Genomic DNA, 24,777 nt, shown 5'->3' with positions numbered 1-24,777 from the left:
TCACAATCTATGGAAATAATATGATCTGTGCAAGTGTATTTACTGCTGTGAGCCTGTGACACATCAGAAAACACTTTCTGTGGTTCAGAATAGCTTGGCAAATTCCACAGGAAACATTGAATCAGTGTTATTTGGGTCCTTAAAATAATGTTTTCGAGAGAACCCTAAACCTAAACCATTTTGGGAGTGAATTTACTGTAAAAATGCAAACTTATGAATTCAGGTAAAATGCACACCTTTGATACTTTGACCATATTGCTGTATATATTCTCAATATTTTTCAGTTGCACTTTATTTTACAGAGCCCTTGATACAGTGTAATTATACATTTGCTTAGTAATTAGGATAAACGGTAAGGATCAGGCTTTGGTTTATCTCTATATGGTTAGTTGATTGTACTTATGCAGAATTTATTGTTATTAGTATAGTATGCATATTTAACGTATAACAAGGACACTGTAAAATAAAGTGGTAACATTTTATTTTCACTAACAAAAAGATGCCAATTCAGTTTACATTTACAAGAAAAGTGTTCAACAAAAGTAGAATGTATTGGCAACATGTTACTGTAGTTCCTCTCTAAAGCATCTCTCTTTTACCATTGATGATACTGTTGTGAGATAGTCAACCCGAAATCTTATTGTACATGATTCATCAGTGCAGGATCTTCACCTCCTATGACTCAAAATATGAAAGTAATGCGTACATATTATTTATTTTATGAATGAGTATGTATTTAACATCTACATTCCTGAATGCTGCCTTTGTATCACATCAAAGAGAAATTATTCAAATGTGCAATGCTGCACAAAGCAGTTGTTGACAGTGTAGTTTGCCTTCTTGATAGGCTTTCATCCTGTGCATCTCACCTGGGAGTGATATTGTCTGGCTTCTAAGAGAAGCACAGAGCGTGAAATATTTCCATTTTCAGAGTGTGTGAACTCTGCAGATATATTTTCAAGCCACATCTGGGCTCTGTAATCACTGGCTTAGCAACCCATAGTGTGTAAACGGTAGATTGAATTTCACGCTGTTGTGCCATCTCTTTCTTTGCAAGCCATGAGCACTAGGTGTATTCTCTCGAGGTCCCCCACATGTTCCAACAAATCACAGAGCTGTATAAGTTAAAATTCATAGAGAAAAAAAATCATTGTTGATTATTTATAAGTATCAGTCTAATGCATGTCGATGTTCCAGTCAACATACAGCCAACGCAATATAGTACTGTACTGTATGAAAAAAAAGAATAGGAATTTCACAAATAATTACAAAGAATCTTCAAGTAACACACTGAAGACATGAAATTGAAGTTTTGTTGTATTTATATGTAAAACTTCACACATGAATTTAACAAGATGTAATTTAAAACCCCATATGTACTTAACTAAAAAAAAATAATAAGAAGAAGAAGAGAAGTAGTTCAATATTTCAACAACAAATGTGAAGTGTAACACATAGAAATCTGGGTTTGCCAATTAAAATTTTTTCACTGTTAAAAAGATGACTTGTACATTTACACTTCGAAAAACTGTAAAAGTAACAGTGGCCTATTTTACATTAATATATCACATTAGGGCTATTACAGTTTTTCGTTGAATAGTAACAAAACCTACAGTTATCCAAACAACAGGTTTTTACCATAGGATTTTTACAGTATTTTACCGTTAAAAATAATGTACTTTGTTTTTTACAGTGTATGCAAAGAAGCTAAATTTCATGATGGGATAAGAGACCTGAAGAGGCCTGTGTAACAGATTTTATATGCAAGATGTGGGGCTTTCTGATTCAAATCACAGTAGATAATGTCCATTTTTTTAAAAAGACTTATTTTCCATAATAAATTCATGTCTTATGGATGTATTTTTCTAATAATGCATAATGCAGACTTAGAGGATGTCAAATCAGGCTTCACCTGTCAAGTTAATTAAATACAAAATGGACACAAATGTGTAACAGACCTGTGTTTTAATTGAACGGAACTTAAAACAGGCAACCTCAGCTCTTGAATAGTCTGACTTCATCTCCTCCTGTATAATTCAGTAGAGGAGATATTATGTGGTGTGACAGCACTGGTGCTTGTAGCAGTCTCAATTCAGAAACCTCACTCTTGTTAGAAACACCCTAACAAGTTTACTTAACCTCCTTTACAATACCCACGCTCACAACAACTGCATTTCCTATTTTACAGGGGTCTGAAATTGTTTTGTTGTTTCATTAGCCAACTATTCTAATTTTAATTGAAGGTATGCCATTAGCACCACTGTACATTCAAACTGAATTAACTTTAACAATAATATGTCTGAAATGTACATTCATCGAATTACTGAATAAAATACCCACAAAATATAATATTACATTTTACACAATATAACATAAGTAAGATTATTTTTCTGTCGCCCTTTTACTCCACAACTTAAAAAATATCAACGTGTCCACAGATCACTAATTATTAATAATAAAATAAAATTAACAACTTTGATATTTAATCTAATACAATTTCACAGACAGTTTTTCAAAATAATATTAATAAACCTCAAAACTGTTTCCGCTGAATAATTCTTTTGACATTCAGATAAAATTACAAAATAAAGAAGAGTCTAGCCACTAGGATGAGTTTTGTGCAATAAAATAAAATAAAATAAAATAAAATAAAATAAAATAAAATAAAATAAAATAAAATAAAATAAAATAAAATAAAATAAAATAAAATAAAATAAAAACATTCATTGCCAACAGATGGCAGCAAATCCCACTCTAATGACACTGGTTGCAATAACGTTCATCTTTATGACTAACATCCACTGTGAGGGAGCTTTGATATGCATCATAAATATAGTGTGCGCTTAAAAATAAAAAAATAAATGCCGTGATTCACTGAGATATAACAGTACACTGCAACTTTCTCGGAGGATGTTAACTACAGTTTTGCCCTAAATCCTGTCCTTGATCTTTTTGGGTATGAATTACTACATCTAACTGATATTTCCAAATATGTATCGTTCTAGTATGGAGCCAGGCCTAATGTCTTCAAGACTGTATTTATGGGTCTCAGAACTGCATTAATCAGGAGTTATTAATATTTCTCTGCATAGTCTGATACTTTGTTCAAGTGTGTTTGAGTGATTAACCAGTTTGTTAAAACTTTACATCGAAACCAATGTGTCACTTACTCTTTGTTACTGTGGTAACATGTTCCAAAAAGGAATCTGCTAAAAGTAGCACCCTCAATTAATCTGAAATGACATCATGTCATTCTGTGTAAATCTTTATATATAAAAATACACTGTGTTCTGTGTTATCAAAAATGCATTTCATTTAAAGTGAAATCAGGATTCCAGTTAAGCTATTCTTTCTTTCTTTCCTCATCTCTTCTCTTTGAGTTGATTGAGGGTCAGAAAAGTTCAATTTTGTTCCTCTCTTTTCTACAACTTTTTTTTCTTCACCTTGTGCCCTCCAATCTTTGAAGCTTCAACTCCACTCATATTCTATCTCATATAATGAAAGGTGAGAGACTGATAGAGTAAAAGAGAGAAAAAGATATGGAAACCTTGATGGTGTGCCCACTCTTCTCTGAGGTTATAGGTCATTTAATATAAATCTGAGCCTGTTATATTTCCCAGCACATCGCTTTTCTTTCTTTCTCTCTTTCTTGTACTTTATATGCTTATGAGATTTTTAATTTCTGCCTTGTCTTTTGATTCTGAAAATGACATTCTAAAAATTCGAAAATCAACAAAAGGCTTATACCTAAGAATCCCTATTATGATTAGCTATTTATTGCGGGTACATAGTGTTGGGTTTATAATCTATTACACAACAATAGTTTCGAAACATTCCATATTAAAATGTATAAAATACAGTAAAAGTGTTCTAATAGAAAAATTATTTAATTATGCTGGGTTATGTATGTATGGTTATTCTTAAGATTTATCACAAATCAAAACCTTTCAAAATCAAGATTTGCATGGCTTTAGGTTATATGCCAGTGAGGACAGATTAAATGGCCTGTGACTCTGATAAGAAAAAAAGAGAACAATACAATAAAAGTTAGCTAATGCGCTCTGAGTCGAGCTGATGGTGCACGAGGCTTGTCTCTACACCCCCCCCCCCCCCCACCCACCCAACTGTTCTCTGCTCTCGTCTGATGCTGAGAGACAGTTATGCAAAGCTTGTAGATGCTGTGAGAAGGAAAGAAGTGGGAGAGGTCATATACCGGTGTCTGCCACCGATGGGGTTTTGGGGACTGTCAGATTCAATGCCTTGCTCTCTCATTCATAGTCCTGTGTGAGAACCAACGTCTGCCGGGGCACCAGTGTGTGATGAATCTGTTTGCAATTCATGCAGCTGCAAACTGCAGCACACTCTTAAAACATATGTACTCTGAGGGCCGGTTAAATTTTTTCCAGTCAGTAACATCAAGCAGTACAATAGTGTGTGAAATAGTTTTTAATGATAATCGTTATGATAAGCAGGTTTTTGTTTAATTATCACATGGGATTACACTTTATTAGACAAAGAATGTATTTTTTTGTATTCCATACTCTTTCCATAATATTGTTTTCTCCAGTTAAATAGCCAGTGCACAAATCAAGAACAGTTTACAAGCGAAAACAGTCTAAATCAGTTCTTAACAAATATGTTGGTGGCTGTGTGAGGACAAGGAGATGGACTTTCAGTGGATCCATTGGGGAGCATGTGAGGTAATGCAAAATTTCTCCAAATCAGTTCCGATAAACAGACTTACAGTATCTACATCTTGGATCATCATAGTTTTAAAATAGCAGTTGGCTAAATAGGTAAATAATGAAATCACACCAGTAGATTTGAACTGAAATGTTGAACCGTGTTCTTGGGACAAGAGTCAGGTTGGAAACATTTGTAACATTGATATCAGGATGAAGTTGTTACATGTGATCTCATTAATTTATACAGTTCATTAATTGGAACCTCATTATTGATGATTTCATTTGTAACTTTGCATTGATTTTTTTTTTTTTTTTTTCTGGTAGATTTATCTTTCTTTTTAGCTTGAGATGTATAGAAAAAACAGGTTCCAATTGTGTCAATTTATTCTAGATTGTATCAACATGTTTTAAGTGCACTGAATATTTTCCCCTAAGCAATAAGGCTGAAAATATTAAATAGCTTTTTGTAGTCAAGACTTCAAGGTGTTTATAGTAACTGACTTCCAAAAATAAATGTACCCTGACAACTAGACCTGGTTGGCGGCTAACCTTACAGTATAACGGACTACATCATTTGGACTTCAGGGACATTGGGTCGTGAACAACATGGCTTTAAATGCGCTGCTCAGTGGCACAGTAGTGACATGAATCATGAATTAAACTTCACAGTGTTTAGAACAGCGACCTTCAGATTATCCGTTCCCGTCTTTAACCTCTAAAATAAATTAACGAGAGGAATGTAATACCTAAGATTTAGTGCACCGATCAGAAACACCTGATGATGCATACTCTTATTTATAAATCCTCACTGAACCAAATAATAATCCATGAAGAACACTAATAAAAGAGGGTTTAAATCTCCAATCGGATTCAATACTTTAAATGTAAATTTTACAAGCATCATATCGCGCTTGCAGCATATTATCCACAGCAAGTGAGTGAAATAATTCCTGCAGCTAACGTGTATCCAGATGGCGTCTTTACGCATAATGTCAGAGCGCGCGCCAGTTTCGTAAATCGTTTATGTTTTGTTATGCATTGTGATTAGATTCCTCTTGGCTGAGATTGATATACCACCGAAAAAGACAGTTAATGGGTCACTGTTTAAGGATAATATGCTGATTATAGACAGGCTGCTTTGCATTGCATTTCGGTAACAAATTATATTGAGAAATTAAAAGCAAGAGAGAGAGAGAGAGAGAGAGAGAGAGAGAGAGAGAGAGAGAGAGAGAGAGAGGGCGCGCAAGTGTTACCTACCTCTGCACACAGCTCGGATGCTGACAGACTAAAGTTTCGTCGGTTTGTGTGTGCAAGGACAACTTCCCATTGCAGGAATCATGCAGAATCAAAGATATTTTGGAATTCTACAACTTGGAATTTTGATATGGACGTCATTTTGTATTAAAGGTAGGAGCCGCTGCTCTTTTTGCTAAAGTAATTTGCGCAACTTAAAACTGAATCGTAAAAGTGAACTCCGTGTGCATCAAGGTGCTTTTACTTTGGTGTTGTCGTAAGCTGTTACTTCTTGTTAGCTTGAATACGTGGAGTATGACAAAATTAAAGAGAAGTTTGATCATTTCACTGTAGAAATATATGAGCATGTGTGTTTATCTTTGTGTATAGCTTGTAAGAGTGTCTGAGTGCGATTTACTTTGCAGCACCTCGACCCTTTAATACTCCATAACATCTGGCATGATCGCATTGACGCATGCTCATCACTGACAAAAATACCGCACAATATCCTTAGGTTTTCTCGCTATTACGCCAATGTGAGACGCGAGCAAACATGACAAGGACGTGATGAAAGAAATTCTTTATGACCTATAATTAAAGGGTATTATGGGTTAACTCATTGCATGAGTGTATGGGTATGCGCACGCATCAAGTGCATGTCTCTATGCTCGACTTACCTTCGGTACTTTCAATTACGCCTCTTACAATAAATCTGTGATGACCGAGGGGTGTTATGCCAAAACGACATTTAATATTGATTAGATCTAAAAAAAAATTCTTAGCGGACACAGAAAGTAGCCCTCAAAAGAAAGGAAAGTAGCCTATCAACCACTGCAAACACAAGTACAAACAAGTGAAATGTCCCATTATTAAATCAACACCCTTTCATCATCACTCAGCCAATCAAATTTGAGGAATGGAACATTTTTTAGTGCCAACATTAGCATTGGAACTGGAATTGCTCCTCTGAATAATAACCTGTCAAATAGAGAACTTGGTTTGTGACTTTTTGGATTAGTAACACGTTCCATTCCTGAAAATGGTCTCTTGGTCTCTTTAATTTCCCTTACGGCGGAAGCATGATTACATTTATTTGATTGATTTTGTCTGGACATTCACAAAATCAAAGGGGATCAATCTGGGGATTTCCATTCTAACCATTTAAGGTGCGGGATTCCCTTAAACTATTTATAGAGGTCAAACTAGATCACTGCCCTTAGTATTTCAACAAAATTACTTCAGTTTATGACTCTGGTCAGCTATGTGCCAATTAAGGTAATATTGTAGACTGAGTCGGCAGATTAAAAGGTAAAGTAAAATAGGTGAAACAAATGGCCTTGGATTCCTGGACCTCTGTTGTCTTTCAATAAAATAATAATAAAATATGATATAATACATATTTTTAAGTCCCAAGGAAATTGACCATTGTTATTTTTTTATGGAATATTGCAATGCACGTATATCTGACTTATATATTTTCTTAATTTATGTGCCCTCGTTATCAATAACTAATTCTTTTAAAAGCAATGAAAATACCAATGACGGTTTGCTGTTTTGACAGCAAAACAGGATAGATATTTTCTTTATGTTGGCGGAAATGTCATTATATCCTACATTCTGACAATATTCACAGCATACCCCTATCATGTAGGGTCCGAGTTAATACCATGACCTTAAAATCCCATAGACCAGCAGCTTACACTTTATTTGGGTGAGAGAAAATGGTCAGCATGTAGATTAGAGAAAGATATGGCAGTCATACTGTATGTTTTGCATCAGTAACGTACTGGAAATGAACAGCCTACACAAAACCCAGACCTGAACCCTACTGAACAGTGAGCCAGACCTTATCATCATGTCAGTTACGTAACTCACTGATTGTATCAATATTTACTTTAAAAGTAATGGCAAAAAAAATATTCATCCTTCCCTTTGCTTCCACACTTCTAAGAAGCTTTTCCACTAGGTATCGGAAGAATGACGCAATGATTTGATTTATTCGGATGCAAGAGCATCATTGATATCAGGCACTGATGTTAAATAAAGGGGGCAGGGGCTTGACTGACAGCTGGTGTTCCAGTAAATTGCAACAGGGTTCATTGTGGTTCAAGTCTGACCTTCTACATCAAATCCAGTAAACTACTTCTATATAAACCTCACATTTGTGAACTCTGTTATTGCATGATGTTGCATTAAGTTTTGTTGGCCATGTATTTCATATGCCTAATCATATACTGTTTAATGTTGCCCAGCAACATAACTTTGCATATTAATGTAAAATTAACTAATGTGCAGACACAGGTGTGAATATATCGGCTGTGGTTTCATGCATGGTGTATATCCAATCAGAATTTAGACTCACATGCAGATCTGTTATAATGCAAGTAACAATAAGCCTAAACAGACAGTTGTTTTAAAGGTGCCTGAAAGAGTTCTACACTAGTTTCCCAAAGATATTATATAGTTTTTTTTTTATATACCTGGGCTTCGCAATCCTGATCCTGCAGATCTATTGTAGAGTTCAGTTAAAATCCAATACACCTAATGATCAAGTCTTCCACAAAACTTGTAATTAATTACATTAAATTGATTATTAGTTCCATGCACATCTGATTTGCCATTTACTTTTGAAAAGATGGTGGTCTGTTAATATGATATTTTGGTTTTCAGCTTGCCCCATATGTGAAGTGAAAAACAGAAAAAAGACGTACTCTGGTGTTGGATTTACTTTCACTCTGAAATTGCTAGTAAATTAGTAAATTACACAAAAACAGGTTTTCATACTTTCCCTTATTACTTAGAACTATAATTGTATTACAGTACAGATGAGACATTATAAGATAGAGAAGAATAGAGAGTGTGGTGTTTTTTTTTAAGTGCATTAACAGCAATAAGTGACATTTTTATGTGATGAAGTTGGGAAGAAGGAAAAGATTTGGCAGAGCCATTTTGTGCTCATCCAGTCACTTCTGTATGCAATCATCACTTCAATCATCAAGCCAGCAGCAAATGGCAGGCAGCAGAGTGAGACAAAGCGAAGTGTAACATGCTCTCTTGGGGTTGCTGAAGACCAAATGCACATTTTCAAAGGTTGATTGTGCATATAAGAAAAAAAAGCATCGCAGCAGCCAGTCAAGAAAGGACAGATTTAGTTTGCCTAATATTGTAGAGGTACCCAAACATTTTCATTCTAGGTATAGTATTTATCCTCTTTTCACAAACACACATACAGACACTACTTTAAGGAATATTTATTTCAAAATGTACCATTTGATATCCATCACAAAATACTAAATTACTGCTACATCTGGTTGCGGAAAGAAAGGCAGAAAATCCAATAGTGAGTAAATAACAGAGGTTTATTATACTCAAGTACTCGTAAATGACAATAGACAGCTTCACTGGACAAAGCAAAGACAAGTGAAGTCGGGCTCTGAAGCAGGCAGGCAGGCTGAGGATACCACCGCTCAGGACAGCGACACAGGGATGCAATGAGCGAAACAAACCGGCGGGATCCAGGAATCCAGAATGAAGAGTGAAGACCAGGAAGCACTGATACTAATTGGGGCCTCCTGTCGGAGACCACGTCCATCAGAAGGCCATGTAAATGAAAGACTTGATCTACGACAGCCGCCGCGGTCTCCTTGGCAGAAGGTAATTTGGGCAAGGGAATGAAATGAACCATTTTCGAGAACCTGTCCACCATGGTCAAACGACCGTCTTGCCCTGGGAGGGCGGTAAAAAAAATCTAGAGTGATGTGTGACCAGGGTCTCGAAGGATCAGACAGTGGCTGTATTAACCCATCTGGGAAGCGATTGGAAGTCTTACCCATGGCACAAACCGAACACGCCAAAAACTCCTGGATGTTGCGAGCCATACCAGGACACAAGAAACATTGCTTAACCAAAAACTAGCAACTAGACAAGCTACATTGGAACCATGGCCCCATCGTATGACATCGGAGATAACTCCCTCAGGCATAAATAATCGACCCGGTGGACCACCGGTAGGAGGCGTTACCCCTTCTAAGGCCATCATGACCTTCGATTCGATCTCCCATCTAAGTGTGGAGATGACTAGCCTCTCGGGAAAAATATAATCAGGATTAGACGGCTTTCGGAATGGTCAAAAACATGTGATAAACCATCGGGTTTGATGTTCTTAGAACCTGGGCGGTAAGAAAAAGAAAAATCAAAACGTCAGAAAAAAAAAAGAGCCCACCGAGCCTGCCTAGAGTTGAGTCTTTTAGCAGATCTGATGCATTCCAGATTCATATGATCGGTCCATACTACAAAAGGAATACAGGACCCTGTTGGCTGTTCCTCCTGACGATCCATACGTTGGTTGCTGGTCGTGAGGTATTCCTGAAGCTCTGCCATTCTCACTGGATCCATCAATGGTCAGATCGTTCTGTTATGTCTGGTTGCGGAAAGAAAGGCAGAGAATCTAATAGCGGGTAAATAACAGAGGTTTATTATACTCATGGACTCGTAAATGACAATAGACAGCTTCACTGGACAAAGCAAAGACAAGTGAAGTCGGGCTCTGAAGCAGGCAGGCAGGCTGAGGAGACCACCGCTCAGGACAGCGACGCAGGGATGCAATGAGCGAACCAAACCGGCGGGATCCAGGAATCCTGAACGAAGAGTGAAGACCAGGAAGCACATGAACAGCCGGAACCCCAGACACACTGAAATGATCTGACAACACGGCTGGGTGAGAGACAGGTTTAAATAGCCCCGGTGATGAGTGTAGCAGGTGGCAGTGATCAGGGTGATAGGTAATCAGTAACCATGCCTCCAACACAACCGCACGCACAGAAAAGGTGAGACAGTGAATTCATGAACTGTGACAATTACCAGTTTGCTACTTAGAATAACAAGTTAAACACTAGATTTAGAGAGTAATTATAATATACAAATACTTTAAATTTACTTTGATATAATGCTACATTTACCAAAAAAAAGTTTACAACATAAAATGTTTTACATGTAATATTGTTATGTGACATCTATTTAACGCCTTGTTATCATTAATTAATTTTTAATAAAAACAATTTGAAAGTTAGGTCTGGCATTCAATTTTACTGTAATGTTGAATTTTCATAATTACTTATATTCAGAGAAAAATATGTATCTCAGTCATTTTGTTATTGACGAGGGCTGTTAGACCTCTGAGGCTTCGATCTGAAGTGCCTAGTATGTGCAACGTTCGTGCACGCATCCGTAGACGAGCGCAAGTTTATTCTCCCACTTTAATAGCATTTATAGCTCCTAACAGGCTGTGTTTCTCTCTACAAACAATGAAGCGATTTTCCCCCCTTTTGTTGAGAAATATAATGTAGCGATTCAGTATCGATTAGTAAAAGTCGCCTGGCAGCACTGACAAGTTTATGAGCTTCTGAATGTAGGGGGTTTTGACACAGTAGTTAACCAGAAAAATTAAAAATTGGATGTCATGCCGAAAAGGTTTCTGAATCCTGCTATAGAGGCATCAGTGTCAGTATTTGGTATTATTGACACTGGACTTCATTAGTAAAAAGATAAATACATTTTTAAACTATATTGTTTCTACTATTCTACTATTGATGATTACAACAACTGTAATGTTAGGTTATTATGATTAATTACAGAAATCTGTGTGATTAAATAATTATTTTGTTTAATAAATGGACAACCCTGCTTCTACCACCTTATCTAGATGCTACAGGTGGATAGTTAAAGTTACTTTAGTTAATATTTCAATGTGTGACATTATTCAGGCACTAGAAAACAGAGAGCATGGTAACTAAAGATTAGTAACTTTCCAGGGTTTTCTGCTTCACCAATATACTCTCTTCCCTCTGCCACCTTTAGCCCAGTACTGACATTACTGAATGAATTTATGGGAAAGCGTGCTTAAAAAAAAAAAAAAAACTCTTTCCTCAGTCTAAATATTTTTTTTTCATCAAGGGAAGAGTAGAGTGATAGTCATTCAGCTTTTAAAGGCAGATATTCATCGCTAATCTGGACTATAACACAATCCTACAGAGAGTGAGCTGACCCAGTTATTCCACAGGGATTTTCTCTTTCTCTCTCTTTTTTCCTCATTTGCTTCTTTTTCTCCAAAGGCATGAGGTGAAACTTGATGTGTTATTACACCGGATGATTTGATGTTTGTGTCAAAGAATATCTTGTTCCGATAAGGCTTCTATATAAAATGGTTTGCTTTTTCCTCAGTGGAGAAGAAGAGTCATTTACAGCGTTTTTGATTCTGATCTAACTTGTGCTGCCATAATCATACTTGGATTGACATAAATCCCCATAAAAGGCCTGGACTGTGAGTAAGCAAACACACATACATGCACACACACACATGCAAAGAACATCTGAGTCTGATCCATTCCAGCAGAAGTTGTATTAAGAAAAAAGAAGAGCTTGAGTAATTGAAAAAAAAGCAAAAACAAAGTCTGTCTTTTTCAATATTTGTTTCCTTCTCTCTTAAACTGTTTTCCATCTCTCACAGACTTAAAGTACACGCATTTTTCTCTTTCACTACAGTGGTTATCTGCTGGTGGGTAAAGACCAAAATGTGTCAAAATATATAATATTTTGTAAATGCAAATAATAAAATGGAACAATTCATCTCATGCATAGAAACTATAGCAAAATGATTAGACTTTTTGAAGTAAATGAAAATGCTCCCTAATATGTCCAATCAAATGGAACAGTATTTTGGCACAAAATGATTTGTCACCTGAGAGTCAAACATTTAAAAAAGTTAAATTTACTTTGCATCCCTTCATCCTCAAAAACTATTAACAAACCTTTGCAAAGTAGTAAAAAAGAAATTCCAGTGCATTAAATACAGGTTCTATCACGCTACGCTGCCAGAAGGAACACGGGGTCGAGAATATTCAAGAGCGTCTTTATTAATCCAACAAAGGGGTAAATCCAACTTGGAAAACAGGAGGAAGACACACATACTGACTTGTAGACCTGACAAACACAGACTAAAAGGACATGGGTTTTAAAGACAACTAACGAGGGACTAAGGAGACACACCTGGGAACTAATCAATTAAGGTGGGACAGAAATTGGGTCACACAGAACATGGGGAATGGAACACATGCAGGGAAAACACAACACTATGAGTCCAGGGGTGTGACTTTACATTAACCCTCCCGGAAGGTGTGAGCTTGCACTGTAGAAACAACAAAGGGAGGCGTGGGTGGGAACTTGGGAGGAGGTTCCTCAGAGGACGGACCCTCTGGAGGGGGCCAGCAGACAGAGACCACGGAGGAAGGAGCCAGGGAGGATACAGGAGGGACTTGGAGCAGGAGGAGCCCAGCAGGCCACTGCCATAACAGCCCAGGGTGGAGCTGATAGTGGGAGAAGCCATTAAGGAAGAATGGCCACCGACCAACAGGGGTTGAGCAGGTGGAGGAGGAGCCCAAGGCGGAGACGAAGAGTCAAAGAGCCAGGGTGACGGGGAGGATCCAGAGGACCTAGGCGGAGTTTATGGTGGAGTGACCACAGGAGGACACATTCAAGTAGCGGGCACTGGAGGACACATTCTAGGAGCAGGAACTGGACGACACATTGTAGAAATGTGGGCACTGGAGGACACATTGTAGAAACGCGGGCACTGTAGAACACATTCTAGGAGCGGGCACTGGAGGACATATTCTAGGAGCGGTCACTGAAGGACAAATTCTAGGAGGGGGCACTGGATGACAAATTCTAAGAGCGGGCACTGAAGGACACATTCTAGGAGCGGGCACCGGAGGACACATTCTAGAAGTGGGTACTGGAGAATTGGAAGCCCCCTCAGGGCTGGACGAGGAAAAAACGACAGAGAGAGGAGAGGGGGCAGTTCAACTTCCAGTTCCAATTCCCAGTCTATGAGATCCACTTCCTCATTTTGTACCTTTGGCACGCCATATCCAGCTCGCCCTAAGCCGCAGTGTAGGGGGTGAAGTTCCTCTCCGTGCTCACCCTGTCCGTGTCTTTCTCCCTCATGGCAGGTGGTGTTACCGGCTCACACACCTGGTCTAACATCACAGAGTCTGGCTCCGCAGTGATCCTCAGCTCTGTTGCTCTATGTGGCAATGGCTCGTTGGACGCGGTGGGCTCGGGCATGTGCTCTGCACATCTGGGAGATGGTGGGCTAGGCTCTGGGTCGGGAGTGGATAGATGGTGAGATGTGACCCATTTCTCGCCAGAGTCCACTCCACAAATGTGGTGAATTCCTTCCGAGGACCATCTTCGGATGACAACGCTTTGCACTCTGAGTTCAGGCAGGCATTATAGAATGCGCAGAGTATGTTGTCCCAGTAGCTGATGATGTTAGTTAGCACTAGGAACTCGTATGGTCTCGAATGGTCCTCAAGAGAACATCCTTCCTGCTCCAGCAGGAGGAGGAAGAATTCGAGGCGAAGGTGGGGATCCATGGACACAGCACTACGTAAAAAAAAGGACTGAGGAAAACCGGAAAACATTTTGTGGATTGGGTCTTCTGTCATGCTACGCTGCTGGAAGGAACAATAGTCGAGAATAATAGAGAGAGTCTTTATTCATCCAACACAGGATAAATCCAACATGAGACACAGGAAGAAGACACATATATTGACTTGTAGACCAGACAAACACAGACTGAGAGGACAAGGGTTGTAAAGACAGGCTAACGAGGGACTAAGTAAGGAGACACACCTGGGAACTAATCAGACACACCTGGGAACTTATCAATTAAGGTGGGACCGAAATTGGGTCACACAGAACATGGGGAATGGAACACATGCAGGGAAAACACAAAATTATGAATCCAGGGGTGTGACAGATTCCCTTGGAAAAAGAAAAAAAAAACACCATAAAAAAGTTTATTGTGATTATTATTAAGTATATCATAGTTGCTGTTTTAATAATATATAGTGATATATTGTTGTTATAGGAATAATGCACTTCAAAGTTTGATCCAAAATCCCCAAAATATCCTAAATCAAAACCAGTTGAGAACACACTGTCTCTCTATTCTCAGTTCTCTTTTTCTCTTCCACGTCTTTTACATTATGTCCAACTTTCTCTTTTTACAAGTCTCACTATCACAAAGCTTCCATTGTGATGTCTATGCTATTATGTTTCACCATTTGCATGAAATTCAATAAATAACCAGTCACACCATCACTGTCAGGTTCAGCTTGCTGATCTCATAGCCCCGTGTCTCCCCCTGGAGTCTCCTTGATTGTTATTTGGGGTTTAACACTGTATGCTAGCACTCAAGTGTGAGGAAAAGTTGAGGGCTTGTTTCCCAGGCAGGCTAAAGTGACATATACTTGTTCCAGTCTTTTAAAATATGTAATATCAGTCTGTCCCACATTGTGTTTCACAGCTTCTGTTTGCTTAGCTGTGAGTTTACACCGCAGCTGTTGTATTTGTTTACCCAGTGCCTTCATGATTTGTGTGTGTGTGTGTGTGTTTTAAATGTTCCTAATTAGCTAGATTGATATATAAATAAAAATAAAAATCATTACAAATGACTTATTTGAGTGACACTTTCACACAGTGTACATAGAAATGATTTTAATACGTCCACCAAGTATGAACATAAAAGAGCTTTTTATTGGTTTATTTTATTCATCCCCTTTTTTTATAAACCATTTTATTGCCATGTTTATCTTTTAAACATCTTGTGCCTGCAAAAAAAAAAAAAAAAAAAAAAAAAAAAGGGTTAGTTAACCCGAGGCAATAGAGGGTTAATCAATGACGGCATATACATAGTAATGAGAGTGTGCCGGCCAGTGGGAAAAATACTTTTAAATAAGCAATGAAATTTAACGAACGTGATTGAAAGGCTTTTATATGTGCTGTAGATGTGACCAGGATAGAGTTAGTCTGAAACACTCTCTTTCTTGGATCACAATCTTTTCTATACCTGAAATATGCATTTCAATCACGTTCACCAGACACTGCATAACCCTCAGGCTGAGATGGGCCTGAAGCACAAACACTTATTCCATTAGAATGAATTAGGGTAATCTGGAACACCGAATCTCTGATGTGTACATTTCACAAGCAACTGTATGTTAACACTACACTCATTTGAAATGCCAAACGCCTTGCTTTCAGTGTTAATTAGAGTAGACAGCTGCAGTCTGGGGAGGAGGAGGAAAAAGAGCAGGCAAATTAGACAAATCTCAAGTCTCACGTGGATCAGCAATCTACATGAGAATTTTTTCATATTTCTTCTGACCAATTCTGACCAATTAAGTGCATGCAGTAGAAGATGTAGTCCAATTTATATAGTTTCACCAGTATATCTGTCTTCTGTGTCAGAATATGTGTTTCTCCATTTTAGTGTTAAAAAAGCATTTCTAACTGGCATACAACTGTGGTGTACCACCAGTGGTTCATCTGTGCAGATTGTTCATTTCAAATCCTTGCAGGGTTATCATCAAGTGATCTTGATCATATTTTAAATAAAAGACCACTGAAATGTTCTTAAATTTCATAAGGTTACAATAGTGGCCTTAGGGTCTTAGGTACTATGTACCTACATCAAAAAATAAGTACAATGTATTTATAGTGTTCATAATGTATTACAAAAACACGGTAGCACTTTATTTTACAGTCCTGTTCCTTGTGTACATACTATGTACTTATTATAGTAATTTCAATAACTATGTAATAACTAGGTACTAACCCTAACCCTGAACCTACCCCTAAACCTAACTCTACCCCATGTAGTTACCTTGTATTACTAGAACTTTCTTAGATAAATACACTGTTAGTACACTATAAGTACATGTAAGTACAAGTATTGTAAAATAAAGTTCAACCCAAAACACTTCATCTGCTATTGAGATAGGATACAGTTAGGGACAGGTTTAGTGGTAATGTTACGTTTAAGGGTGAGTTAAGGTGTAAGGGATTGGTCAAAATTGTAATTAAAAATGGAATTACAGAAATATTACATACATATACAGATGTTATTACAAGCCAGTGTTTAAAAAATTTAAAAACATATATGTACACAATAAGTGCATTGTACCAAATTATTAATTTAAATATAAGTACATAGAAGATAAGGCCACTTAATATAAAACACACTTAAGTACACTTAAAGAGTACCTTTGTTATAATGATAAATTAAAAAACTTTACTTGAAGGTGCATTTTAAATTATTGTTTTAATAATTTTTGGTAACACTTTATTTTAAAGTGTCCTTGTTACACATTTTACATGCACTTACTATTATAATAACAATAAAATATGCATAATTACATGCAAATAACCCTAAACGAAACCCTAATCCTAACCCTTACCATATATTAAGTACATGTAGTTAATTAATATTTCTCAATACCTAAATGTATAATTACAATGTAACAAGGACAACAAGTGTAACCTATTGTTTCATGATGCTTTAAAGAATTACACTTGTCTTGACTAACATACTAAAGCACATGTAAAGTACTTGATTATCATTTAAACTGCAGTGCATGATTCAGTATTACATAGCCTATAAAATATTTCAAATGTACTACATTGCAACCTTATAAATTACAAATGTATAAAAATACATTTAAATACAGCTTCAATAGAAAAAAATACTACATTAAAAAGTATTTCATAAGAAATTATGAAATTGTATGTTATAAAGATGTACTTACAATTATATATATACCACTATTTTCAAAATTCACCGTATACTGTGATAAAAGCATTAGCAATTAATCGCAACATGAAAATTTTATACCGGCATATCTCTAATGAGCATATTGCACATTGTCATCTGATGAAGTCTGCATGGTTATATGTAATTTTTTTCTGCAATTTCTGTAGCATGCTCCCAAGAATTTCACTCACCAAGGCACATGTGCTGTGGTGATGTGACAGTAAAAGTGACTTGACTTGACTTGATATATACTCTGTATACTAAAGCTGTACTTAAGTGGGTTAAAACTCTACTGTTCAGTTAGTTGCATTTAATATACATTTAAACTTTAATTTAAAAATTGTATTTAATGTTAATTTTTCACAGTTGTAAAACAGTTGTACTAAAAGTGACTAAAACTTTATATTCAACATGCATTTAATTAAATTCTGTTACATTTTATATATATATATATATATATATATATATATATATATATATATATATATATATATATATATATATATAAAACATTGCAGGGCACAATGAACTCAAAAAGTGGAAAAATAATCAATACATGTATGATATTTTATTTATTTTATTTTTATTTTATTTGTCAGTCTAAAGAGGTTTGACACAGAGATGCTCACAAGTCTCTGAGCTAGAGTCCAAGTCAAGTCTCAAGTCTCTGAGCTAGAGTCCAAGTCAAGTCTCAAGTCTCTGAGCTCGAGTCCAAGTCAAGTCTCAAGTCTCTGAGCTAGAGTCCAAGTCAAGTCTCAAGTCTCTTTATTATATTAAGTCTCTGGTTATAATAAATGTTGCATCACGTACAGCGACCCATCCAAGCTGCTTAGAACACTGCATAGCTATATATAAGGAATTCAAAGCATGTAATATGTTATTATGACAACTCTATCTATTAGCATACAATATCAACTTTGATTTTGGTATATAATCAGTGTAAACAGGCTATTGCAACATGACAAAAACACCAAGAATGCTTTACTTTTAAGTTAATATCTGTATTTTGCATTTATGGATTCAGTAATGGCCTTCTGTCTGTCCTGGCTGTATAGCTGCACACCTCTTGTCTGGCTTAAGAATGAACAAAGCTACGCTGACTTCATACAATACCTACTCACAAATAAACATCAAAAACAAAGCCGGCTGCAATGAATTTCTGTGCAAAACAGCTTTTACTACAAACACTTCCACACAAGAACATTGGGTAACACGTCACATGACTCCTATCTTGTCACATGACTCCTATCTTGCCCCTGATTCATGGAATTGGTAGTGTTACAACTCTCCCCGTGTTACAACCATCCCCGGTCTCCCCTACTCACGTGAAGGATGCGTGCACAACTAATAACTAATATCATCACGCTATAAAGGGTTGGCCTGCGCTGGGTGCGCCCCTCCCCCTATAACTGTTCTATCTCGCGGAGGAGCTCATTTGTGTGCATCTGTGTGAAACACGCGCTCTGAAACACGCATAGGAAAAAAGAGCGACAGAAAGAATGGCTCCCCTCCAGCCGTGACTCGGCTCCCATCGTTCATGTTTATGAGCCGTTCAAAAGAATCGGTTCGTTCGCGAACGTCACAACTCTAACAGCGAGCTCATCTGACGTTTACTAAAAATAAACATTGTTCACGAGTCCCGGAGCTCGAGTCCGAGTCGAGTCTGAAGTCTTTCGAGGACGAGTCTCAAGTCGAGTCTGAAGTCACTGTTTGTGCGACTTAAGTCGCACTCGAGTCCGAGTCTCAAACTCGAGTCCCCATCTCTGGTTTGACATCATAGCAAATTGCAGAAATAAGGGAAAAAAGTGTTCATGATTACTCTGATTATGCAAGAGAACAAAAGATAAATTAATGTGTTGCCTCTGATGGAATCCATAATTTCTCCGCAGTAGGGGCCTCGTTAAGAGTGTCAGTCACTCTCGTCATGGGCTGTAATTCTTTAGTGTCATAGTGCTAAATTCTCTGTTGTTGGTACTCCATGCTGTGATTTGTGTGTGTGTGTGTATGTGTGAGTAACACTATTGCCGATCCAGTCTTTTAGAAAGTAAACTTTCAAAGCGACTTTCAAATAGGATTTTTAGCCTGAGCATTTACAAGCCCAGCCTGTATCCTGCTGCTCGGCATGTCCTGTATCTATTAGCTATCACTGTTCCTGCGGGAACAGGACATTAAAGTCTCATTCTTTAACAAACGCCCATGCATTGAAATGCATACCTGATATTTCCTTTAATGGAAAGGATTTAATAAAACACCAGTGTGCAGAGATGTGGTTATGACTTCTGCTAAATAGTTTCTGCAAGTTTCAGCCATTAGAAATGCCAGGGGATAAGAGCACCATATTGAATCAAGGAAAAAAGAAATTAATAGTATATGGTTTAATGGTAATTAAAAGGAATGACCATGTGCACACTCATAACTGAAAATTAATTGTGACCTAGCCAATATCTCTTTTTGTGCAGCTTCCAGTGTTAAACATATCCACCATGGACTACAGAAGTGCAGATAGCACTGCTTCTGTCTTTGGGCACTGTAGTCACTCAAAAATCTCAGTGCTCTCCATGTACATCTATGTCTTATGTCTTGTTATTGTCACTGTATGTCTGAGCCTCGTCACAAGCATTTCAATGCCCAGTTTTCCCCAGTGTTAACTATGCAAATGACAAATAAATGCCTCTTGACTCTTGACTCTGGCCTTAAAATGTTTCTACTGCAATTTTTCTTGGTTTATTAAAAAGCTCATTGTTTGAAGAATAGAAGTCACTTATTACTGACATTCTGACCTTTGATCTAGAATGAATGTTTTTTGTTTTGTTTTTCTGAGCGTGGCTTAATTTAATTATTTATATTATTATATTATTCTAGTAATCAACTCACTTTATTAATGTATAAATACAGCATTGGAGTATTTTTTTATTAGAAAATGCTATTTGAGCATTTGTTTGTCTTTAAAATGTTATGTTCAATTTAATGCGTGAAAACTCTTTATACACCATATTTTTTAAACATGAGGTGAACCTTGTTGCAACAACAAAAATATGCTACAATACAATCTAACAACATGGGATTCTAATTGGTAAGAACCAATACTGCATCTTCTGAAATTAGTTTGACAGCTTAATTCTTAAATATTTATCTCTTTGAACATCAAAGTTGACATCTTTCTACTAAATAAATAAAGGAAATGAATACATTTTCTGAAACAATGTTGATGTTTTATGTGTACCTAGACATTAAAGTCAACACATGGTTGACAGGTTGGCAGGTTTGACATTAGTATGATGCATATCTTGCATCAAAATGGTGAGAGTTTGCATCAGTGCATTCATTCAATACTTGATTCACGTTGAACAGATTTTATGCGAGCTGCATATTGTTTGCTCTGTCTGTCTCTCCCCATCACAGCTGCAATCTCATGCACAGATACACAGAACATACGCTCCTCTTAATTTCCTCGTTTGCATTGTGAGTCAAGAGAGTGTGATGCCTCTTGCTTAGAATGTGAATGAATTCCTTTGATTTACGAAGGGAATTCTGCTTATATAACAACATAATCATACTGAATCTAAACATAGACATCATCACATATGTTCCAAGAAAATTCAATTATCCACATTGAATTATCAAGGACTGCTAATATTCATTATTTTGTTGAAATTTTCCGTTTCATCTCTCCATCTCATTGTGTTTTTACATTTGAGAAAATCCCATTTGTACACATCAGTGTGCTTTAGTCCATCTTTGGAAGAAGTGGGTCTGTTCTGAATATTTTATACCGCTGATCGCTGCAGTTTTACATGTTCTTTTCTTCTCTCAGAATGTTCCCTCCATGGGTTTTTATCTACAAGACAACAGCAATGTCCCTCAGGGTATTAGTCTCAGTTACTGAGTCTCCTATCAGAGCCTGTGGAAATCAAATCTGTCTAACGATTAATTAATAATTTAACCCCGAACCATCTGTCTGTGAATCCAGTCTTGAATGGTTAGTTCACAACATTTTGTCATTATAATGAACATGCAATTATTGTCAAGCTTTGGGATTGAAGCTTATCATAAAAGTGGTCCATAGGACTTATGTGCTTTAAATACATATATCATGTTTTCACAGATCACATGGAACATTTTTATTATACTTCATTGTTTCATTGTATACTTATTGTGTTCATACGGACTTGAAAGTTCATGAGCGTCAGTAAATAATGATGGAATTTTAATCTTTCTTTCTTTCTTTCTATAGACTCTTTACAGGGGGAATATCAGCGGAAGTTGTATAAGGAGTTGTTGGAGAACTATAACCGACTGGAAAGGCCTGTTCTCAATGATTCTGCACCTATAGTGGTGGAACTGGGACTCACACTGCTTCAGATCATAGATGTGGTGAGTGTCTACTTCTGTTTCTCTTTTATGTGATCTTTCTTTCATGATGCTGGTTTGCATCACACCATGCATATTCCACTTCCCAGTGTTTTCAGTGGTGATTTGCAGTTGGATGCATCCTTTACTACTGAATCCACTGATTTCAGTTTGATCGATAAGACTGTATATAGAGTCATTGTTCTTTGTTTCTGCATCAAAAAAAAAAAAAGTGTGAAACCCTCCTTGAAATACCTTGAATTCAAATTAGGGTTCATGCTCTATTCATGAAGAAATCCCAGAGTGAACAATCTTCACTCTCATTAACAGTCTGTTTCAAATGTTCTCATTATAGTATCTGTAGGTACATATACAGTACAGACCAAAAGTTTGGACACACCTTCTCATTCAAAGAGTTTTCTTTATTTTCATGACTATGAAAATTGTAGAGTCACACTGCAGGCATCAAGGGCTATTTGACCAAGAAGGAGAGTGATGGGGTGCTGCGCCAGATGACCTGGCCTCCACAGTCACTGGACCTGAACCCAATCAAGATGGTTTAGGGGTGAGCTGGACCACAGACAGAAGGCAAAAGGGCCAACAAGTGCTAAGCATCTCTCGGGGAACTCCTTCAAGACTGTTGGAAGACCATTTCAGGTGACTACCTCTTGAAGCTCATCAAGAGAACGCCAAGAGTGTGCAAAGCAGTAATCAAAGCAAAAGGTGGCTACTTTGAAGAACCTAGAATATGACATATTTTCAGTTGTTTCACACTTTTTTGTTATGTGTATAATTCCATATATAATTCCACATGTGTTAATTCATAGTTTTGATGCCTTTAATGTGAATCTACAATTTTCATAGTCATGAAAATAAAGAAAACTCTTTTAATGAGAAGGTTGGTCCAAACTTTTGGTCTGTACTGTACGTACATTATTTATCACCAAGCAAAGTATTTGATGGTATCTGACATGTAGAGGAACATACCCAGTCTGCACGCACACAAAGTGGGTTGATTACAAAATTGCAATTTTTTAGGGTTTACAAATGAATGTGTTAATACACTGACCCCCAGAATATAAATGTTTGAAATCTAAATTATTAAACAATATATCTATTTAAAGATCTACTCAAGACAATGTCTGATTGTATTTGGAAACTTTCTGGCTATCAAACAGTAGTGGAGCAAGTCCAAAGGTTACTCTGCTAGGAGACCTGCACTCTTAAAATAAAAATAAAAAGTTTTTTTTGGCATCTATGGTTCCATGAAGAACCTTCAACATGCAACAAATCTTTTTATTGCACAAAGGTTTTTTTTATAGTGTTATGGGAAGTACTACTCACTTAACAATTAACACCTCTTTATATTGGGCTTTAGGGCTAGTTACAATATTCTGACCTGCTTGGACCCATGAGTAGACCACTTCACTTGGAGACCGCGCTGTTAATGAAAATGTTTGTTTTCTTCTCCTTAGCAGATGTTGTTTTCCTTTTATCAAGCTCTTAATAATTTAAATAATTTGTTGTACTTCTGAAGGCAACCAAGGCCCATTGCCCAGTTGTACTAAACCCTTTAATTTAAGAATAGCTTTTATTGTTATGATTGTAAGGGCATTAAAGCTAGGACTTTCTTAACTTGTGTGGTTTGTTGCAACAAACTACAGTTTTCTTCTAACATCAGAGAACAAAAAAAACTTTAACAGAGGAAATCATTCTAAAAACAAAAAATGTTTTACTAGTGTTCTTACTGAATTTTTAATTCGGGAAAAAGTCATGTCATGCATAATCATGACAAATTAATGTATATAGCTATTTTTATGTTAATATTTACAATAATTATTTTGAAAAAACCTAATAAATGTATATGACATCTTACCTTTGGGGACTTTGTACAAACTGGAGGTTATCCTTATTTAAGAAAATTCTAAAGAAGTATTTTTAGCAATATGACACCCCCCCCCACACACACACACACCCCTTTTTTGTAAGAACATAAGAAAATAGCAGTTTAAAAGATTGTTTCAAGTTTCAGTTGAAAAGTTTATTTTCTCTAGAAAGTCTTTTTGAACACACTTTGACACATTTTCCTTTTTTATTTTCTCTTACCCTTTTTATATGCCAGATGAATACTCATGCTGATGTTTCAACGCAGCAGGACTCCCTGAGCATGAAAAGACCCACATGAAACATTAATAAGATCACATTTTGGCTGAGTAGCTGTTGCACTTGACAGTGCATGCATATCAATCACATTAACATCAATAAGGCAACAAAAAAAAAAAGACAAAATATGCAGAAAACAATAGACTGATATAAAAAGGATTATTAAGTTATTAATAAATGTTGAGCAGTTTTAGTTCAGTCTTTAACCATCATGCTACATCTTCAACTTTTACAGTAACCTTGCACAATTCCTTCCTTTGGATTTGATGGAGCCCAAGGATCCATATGATATGGTTAATCCATCTCAGGCTTCTTGACTTGTAAGACCTAAACTATTTGCAGTTTTATATTGCAACATCAGTAAAAACACCTACTCTGCCCTTTAGATTTTACCCTAAACAATTAATGATGTTTAGTTCTGCTGATTTGTGAAGCCAACGAAGGCATTTATCACCATCCTTGCATTATCAAGAGTCTTGAACTTCATTAAACAGCATGCAGTTTAGCTTTATCATCCTGGAACATCGGTACATCATGAGTGCAATGTGTTTGCATGACAGATCGTCCTGTGAAATGGCTGATGACCATTAAATGTATATGCGCATTGCGGAGCATTTGTCAGATTTAAAGGACAAAGTGTGTGATTACTCTGAACCTAGATATTGTATAGAACAAGTCAAACACTATTTTACA

General features: G+C 36.7%; 1 protein-coding gene across 2 annotated transcripts in view; it reads left to right on the top strand.

Moving 5' to 3' along the window:
• The first annotated feature begins 5,963 nt into the window (after positions 1-5,963).
• chrna8 (cholinergic receptor, nicotinic, alpha 8) overlaps positions 5,964-24,777 on the top strand; it is a 69,612-nt gene continuing 50,798 nt past the window's right edge. For both annotated transcript variants that reach the window (XM_052545267.1, XM_052545266.1), the window contains exons 1-2: positions 5,964-6,092; positions 21,806-21,945. In XM_052545267.1, coding sequence (XP_052401227.1) covers positions 6,023-6,092; positions 21,806-21,945 — 210 coding nt within the window. In that variant the 5' untranslated portion in view covers positions 5,964-6,022. The remainder of the gene's footprint in view (positions 6,093-21,805; positions 21,946-24,777) is intronic.

Source organism: Carassius gibelio, chromosome B1 (genome assembly GCF_023724105.1).
Source record: "Carassius gibelio isolate Cgi1373 ecotype wild population from Czech Republic chromosome B1, carGib1.2-hapl.c, whole genome shotgun sequence".
NCBI classification, from domain to species: domain Eukaryota; kingdom Metazoa; phylum Chordata; class Actinopteri; order Cypriniformes; family Cyprinidae; genus Carassius; species Carassius gibelio.
The sequence above is the reverse complement of the archived record's forward strand: the minus strand, read 5'-3'. Positions and strand labels throughout refer to the sequence as shown.